Source organism: Aristolochia californica, unplaced genomic scaffold (assembly GCF_029961685.1).
Source record: "Aristolochia californica isolate CCGP_79_NKW_82.1479 unplaced genomic scaffold, dmAriCali1.0.hap1 SCAF_3, whole genome shotgun sequence".
Lineage (NCBI taxonomy): Eukaryota > Viridiplantae > Streptophyta > Magnoliopsida > Piperales > Aristolochiaceae > Aristolochia > Aristolochia californica.
The window spans coordinates 38,773,546-38,780,106 of NW_027181992.1; the positions used below are offsets into that span (position 1 = coordinate 38,773,546).

General features: G+C 40.3%; 1 protein-coding gene across 1 annotated transcript; it reads right to left on the reverse strand.

Annotated features, from left to right (window-relative positions):
- Positions 1-3,328: 3,328 nt before the first annotated feature.
- On the reverse strand, positions 3,329-4,480 carry LOC137960573 (NADPH-dependent aldehyde reductase 1, chloroplastic-like). The gene is made up of 3 exons (XM_068808229.1): positions 4,358-4,480; positions 3,897-4,273; positions 3,329-3,790 (listed from the first exon to the last, which is right to left on the reverse strand). The coding sequence occupies exons 1-3, from the start codon at positions 4,478-4,480 to the stop codon at positions 3,409-3,411; spliced, it is 882 nt and encodes a 293-aa protein (XP_068664330.1). The 3' UTR covers positions 3,329-3,408.
- Positions 4,481-6,561: the final 2,081 nt, after the last annotated feature.

The following is a 6,561-nucleotide window of genomic DNA, read 5'->3' on the forward strand; positions in this document are numbered from 1 at the left end:
GCGGTGGACGATGGTGGCATGGCGAAAGACAGTGGCCCAGCGAGCGACGGTGGGAAACTCCTCTCGGGTCTCCCCTGTTTCCGGTGCTCTATTCTGGCGAGTAGAAACTGTCGAACTCACCTCGACAGAGACTCTCTCGAGCTCTCCTCGGGTTTGTTCTCAGTTGCTGGATGGCGGTGGACGACGGTGGCATGGCAAACGACGGTGACGCGCCGACCGACGGAGGGAAACTCCTCTCGGGTCTTCCCCTGTTTCGGTCGACGGTCGATGCTCTGTTTTCGCTTCACGCTCGTCTCTCAGGTCTCCCCCCCTTCCCCGTTCAACATTCTCTCCTCTCCTTTAATACCATCTTATTTATTTTAAAATGATTTGATCTAAAAATCACCTCCATTTCACTAAGGGCATTTTGGTAAATATCTCCTTCTCCACCAAAATTCTCCTAAAATTCCATAATTAAATCTATAAAAAGCATTTCAGGAAGAAATAAACCTTAAAAACAATGAAATATAATTCAGGAGAGAAAAATATGCAATATCGACAGTGATTAGTGCCAAATTCAATAAATGCTCATTTCATTTGAAAACCGATAAATAACCACCTATAACACAATTATAAAGGTTATTCTATTATAATTAACTTAGTTCTCATGTCAGAATATGGCATCTATCAATGGTGTACCCAAAACTTCTGGCAAATTCTTCCTCTTTGTGGTGGTTGACAGATTTTCAAAGTACTCTCACTTTATTCCATTGGCGCATCCTTATATAGCTTCCAGAGTAGCTCAAGTGTCTTAGAAAATATTGTTCATTTGCATGGCATTTTGGAGTCCATCGTGAGTGATCCTAATGTAGTCTTTACCAACCACTTCTAGAGGGAGCTCTTCCGATTATGCGGTACCAAACTTAAAGTTTCCACATCTTATCATCCGCAATCAGATGGTTAGGCTGAGATTGTTAATCGCACGATGGAAATGTATTTACGATGCTTTGTGGGCGACCACCCTAAACGATGGGTCGCATGGCTTCCATGGGTAGAATATTGCTACAATACATCTTTTCATACAACTTTGCAAGCTACCCCCTTTTGGGTTCTATACGGAAGGGACCCTCCATGGTTGATCTCATATTTTCCAGGCTCCACCTGAGTTGAAGCTCTTGACCAGGCACTACTGGACCGTGATCAAGTGCTTCAAGACACTACCCAATGTCTCAAGAAAGCTCAGACTCGTCTAAAGGAATACTATAACAAGGGGCACTAAGATGTTACTTACAACCCAAGTGATTATGTGTGGCTTCGCCTCCACCCCTACCATCAACAATCCCTTGATGGCCCCCACCACAAGCTCTCACATAAATTTTTAGGCCTTTCTCTGTTCGTCGGCGCATTGGCCTTGTGGCTTACCAGCTTCAACTTCCACCAAACTCTCAACTTCACAATATCTTTCATGTGTCCCTCCTCAAACCCTTCAAGTGTACAATGCCACCACCACCTCCGTTCTTACCTCCAGTGGTAGAAGGACGCGTTATACTCTCTCCAGCCACAGTGTTGAAAGCCACACAAATCAATAACATGTGGGAGGACCTCATCCTATGGGCTGACACAGATGACGCAGCGGCCACATGGGAGGATGTGGAGATATTCCTCCAGGCCTACGAGCTTTGAGGACAAGATCTTTCTCTAGGGGGAGTGATGTTATGGACTCAATAGTAGGCCGAGTCATTCAGAGGTGTCGTGGCTGAGTCATTGAGTATTGAGTTATTTGCCTTCAATTTATTTTATAAGTCAATTTATTAGTAGGGTAGCTGTAGGGGCATAAATGTAATTTCTTCCTCTTTAACTCTTGGTGTCGTGAACCCTATATGGGGGGAAATGGAATAGAAAAAGGCAAAGTCTTGATTTACCTAAACTAGGGATTGGAGTTCTCCTCAATGAACCCTAGGATTGGAGTTCTCCTCAACGAACCCAAAGGTCCAGGTTCCTTTCAACGAATGTGCTCTATCTCCTTCTCTTCTTGTTCTAAATCATAGGACTCAACACTGGATCCTTTCCTACAACGCCATGTTACAAGATCTATGACCAGGGACCATAACAGGTTGATTGATTTTTCATCCAGAACATGGCCAAACTATTCTATAAAGAATGATTGGTCAACCCAAAAAGATTTATCGATCGTTCAAAATTTGTCCAAGTAATGTAAAATGATGTTGGTTGACCTCCAGACACTAATCAATCATACAAAATTTTGTCAACCAATGACATAAAGCATGATTGGTTATCACAAAGCCATTGATTGATCATAATTGTTAGGCCTGCCGGTTGAAATTCTAATTGATCAATCATACCCTATACAATGATTGATCAACTTAAGTTGTCAGACCCAACGGGAGAATATTGATCGATCAATAAGTCATCTTTTGACAAAAAATATAGCCATTACACACAATTTATACATCGATAACTTACACTAATCGATCAATGTAAAGTTACTTGTTTTGTTAGCCAAAAAACAGTTCGTTTGGTGGGATAAAATACCCCACCAAACGTCTTTTTGAGAAGTCTATGAGCTTTTATTGCCATATACCGCATTCTATTCTCAATTTCTTGAAAATTCTTCTCTATGTCCCTTTTGAGAAAGTAAGAGCATATTTTTGTAAAATCATTCCATCCTTTGTCAAATTTTATTCCTTCCATACATTCTAGTCAAGCTCCTATCTATCCCATTATGCATCAAAGGCTAGAGGCTTGGACATTTCTAGGAGAAAATTAGGTAATTTTGTTTAAATACTTACTTTTTTACTCCCTTTTATTCGTTTTTCCTTGGTGCAATTACCGGTCGATTAAGGACAATCAAATTGAATGTATTTCAATGAACCACTATTGTATATAAAATTTATAAATTTATTATAATAAATAGAAAATGTTATATATAAATTTTATATTTTTGTTATTATAAATAAAAGGTAGAAATAATATCTTTAAAAACTAAAATAATATTTTATAAAATATATTAAAATAAAAAATATGTTAAATATATAAAGAGAGGATTTTAATTTGAATAAAAAAAGCATAGAGGTGGTACTTAAATACTCCCTCCAATAAATCTTAATTTAAACAAGTAGAGGCGTCATAAAAGTGACGCATCCATTAATTTTTAAGTAAAAAACTAATCGATAAAAACCTCCTGCCCAAGGAAGTAACTGCCTGGATTGTGAGATAAAAAGGACAAATTTTAAAAATACAATCTAACATTAAATACTGTCACAAACGTCTTTAAAAAAAAAACAAAATCTCATATTGATACCCACTGTACGTTTTTCTAAAACACTCATATGGGCGATAGCATGATCCAGGTGGAAGCAGATACGAAGACGATACTTATTCAGCTCTATAATCTCTGTGATAGTTCCATCAGCTATTCACGATGGCGCCGCCGTTGGGATGAAGGACTTGGCCGGTGAAGTACGAAGATAAGTGGTTGGAGGCGAGGAAGACAAAGGAGGGCGCGATTTCATGCGGCTGCGCGGCCCTCCCCAGAGGAACCTCGGTGCCGAAGCTCGGAATTGAGTCTTTACTCAAGCTGGCTACTATTAATGGAGTCCACACCGGACCCGAAGCAACGCCATTGACACGAATTCCTTTCTCTACCAGCTGAAGGGCCAGTCCCCTGGTGAAGGACCCGATGGCCCCTTTTGTCGATGTGTATTCCAGCTGACGGGGGTTTCCCTTGTATGCGTTCACGGACGTGGTGTTGATGATGCTACCCCCCTCTCCCATGTGTTTCAGAACATGCCTACACCAGAGAAAAGCAGCAGGGATCGACTGAATTTGTTTTAAAAGAATTACACTGATTAAATAACGGCAGCGTAGTTATTACGGAGGAGGAGAAAAACCGTTACTTGGAAAGGAAGAAGTAAGCGAAGACGTTGGTCCTGAATACCCTCTCAAGCAGCTCTTCCGAGATCTCTTGGTTGGAGCTTTTTTCGTGCTGCTCGGCCGCGTTATTGACAAGAACATCGATTCGACCAAAGGCGTCAATCACCTCGTCCACCACTTTCCGGCAGTTCTCTTCGAAACCGAGATCGGCAGGAATAGCTATAGGATCCTTGGCTCCGCTTGTTTTCAACCGCATGAGAATCTTGAGGGTGGCGAAGGCATCGCTTTCTTCGTGAGAATTCACGTAGGTGAAGGCCACTGTTGCACCTTCCAGAGCGAAGTAGCAGCACACAGCTTTTCCTATCCCGGAGTCTCCACCCGTCACCAGAGCCACCTTCCCCTGCAATGACTTCACTTAATTAATTAACCACCAGGACGGTTAAATCGACGATCAATTAATGACCTGTTCAAAATTCCTACGAACCTTGAGCCTGTTGGCGGGTATGTAATCAGGGTTGATGGTTTGAGGGGCAGGTACCATGTCATGCTCCTTTCCCGGCCGTGATTCCTGCTTCTGAGGCGGGAACTGCTGTTCATCTGATGCCATTCCTGACAGTAATGAGAAGACTTATAGCTCTGGATCAATAAAGTACAGGAAGGAGAAGAAGGCAGGAGAGAGAGAGAGGCTTGTTGATTCAATCATGAACTACAAAGGGCGCCATTTATGGACATGCAGTAGGAAGATAGGAGATGACACGAATGCACCCTACGTGCCCTCTGCAATGCTTACCAACTGCCAAAGCGTGTCATTGAAGAGCAGCATTCTTGTGCCACTACTCTTTCCTGCCTCGTCTCTTTTATCTGAAGTCAAGACTGAGAATGTTCGGGTCGAATAAGATCGGAGTGATCATAGTAGTCTTTGCTTTTTATGTATTGCAGAAAATAAATCAATAAGTTACACCCGAAGTTAATCTCTAGAATCGTTTTCAGATGGCAGAAACATACTATAACAAATCAAACAAATTTGCAATAGCCTTCACTGGACTGTTGACATAAATTCAAAAATAAAAAATAAATTAAGTCTGAAACATCAACCTTCAAGTCATTTTATCTCTTTGATAGGAAACCAAAATTTGTCTCTATTCACCTCAATTTTGTTTTGCCTTTAGTCTAGCTTTGTTATTTTGCATAAACGTGGTCCTAAATCTTCTCTTGTTTATGAGAACTAGGACTTGAAAGTCTATGTTTGTTGACAAGATGCAATTTCTGATTTTGAATGGAACTTTGTCCTAAAGATAAGTATCTTCAAAGTTATTTAATTAGCCCAAAATACCAATACAATTACTATAGTAACAAAAAGGTAAAAAAAATAAGACTTAACGAAAGAGACAAGGAGAATTGGGAATAAAAAAGCATACAACAATATTGGACTGAAGAAGATTAATATGGTAGATCCTTTGAAAGTGAAAGGAAGGCTCTGATGGTGGCTACAAAAGGGTTGAGTTTGGGAAAATAAAAACAGCTTTTGTCAACAACAAAAGGTGGTGTAGGCCTAGACGGCCGAAAATTTTGTGGAGGGGGTAGTAATTAAAATTTCTTCTGACATTCTAAAGATACTCACATGGGAGGATTTCGTAGAAAGAAGCAAAAAAAATGTTTATCTTATTGTGTAAGCATATTGTGTACATAAATAGAAACAAACATTCACGACATGTACACTAGAGGTTTACTCCCATTGCGAAGTCTTGACCACCCTCCTTAACCTTCCACCAAAAAAACACCTTTGACATCGAATTACTATAAACACATGCAACATACACTAAGTGCATCCCAAATGAAAACTATTCACAATAAGAATCTTTAACTCCAAGGTTTATTTTGTTGTTCTCAAAATCCCTGTTGAGATGTTTTGATGATAACAAAACTCAAGTTACAAATGATGTGCATTAAGTATGTTGTGTAGCTCAAATAAACCTTAAAGGAAAATTTTGATAGCATATCCGTTTGAGTTACAAAAAACTATTTGAATGACCCATAGTGTTACGATCCCGAGTCATGGATCGAGTAACACGGCGTGGGATTTGTGAATCCAGCACTGGTACTGAGTTGCTGGACTCGGTATGAGTGTAAACAAAAATCTTCCTTGCTGGTTTTCTCTCACGTGGACAAGACTTGATGGATACAATATCTTGATTGTTAAATATATGAAGTTAAGCCATCAATGTTGACTAGAATAAAGTAAGGAGAATACCTTTTTTTTCTTCTCACGGAAATCAAGGTTTCATCCCTTGATTTGGTTGTAGCAAGGCATGCTATGTACACCTAGCTTGTAGCAAGCCTTGGCCCACGTGCATGAATGATTATCCTCTCTTTCCTTGCTGGTTCCAAGCTTAGGAACAACAATTAATCTCCTTCACGTGAATGACCAGAAAACTTTCCACTTGCTATTCGTCAAGAGGGTTAGACCCCTTGATGGTGGCTGACGTTGATGAAGAGGAAGAACCCTCTCTTTGGACTTCGAAAAGGGGTAGGAAGCTCCTTTTCTTAGTATGAATGATGGAGGATGAATTTGGGTGAAGATGGATGGCAATGGGGGGTGAAGGATAGGTTGGATTTTTGGAGTAAACCCTAAACTCGAGATCAAGAGGTGATCTCAACCTGTTTAGACTAGGTTATTCTAAAATCTCA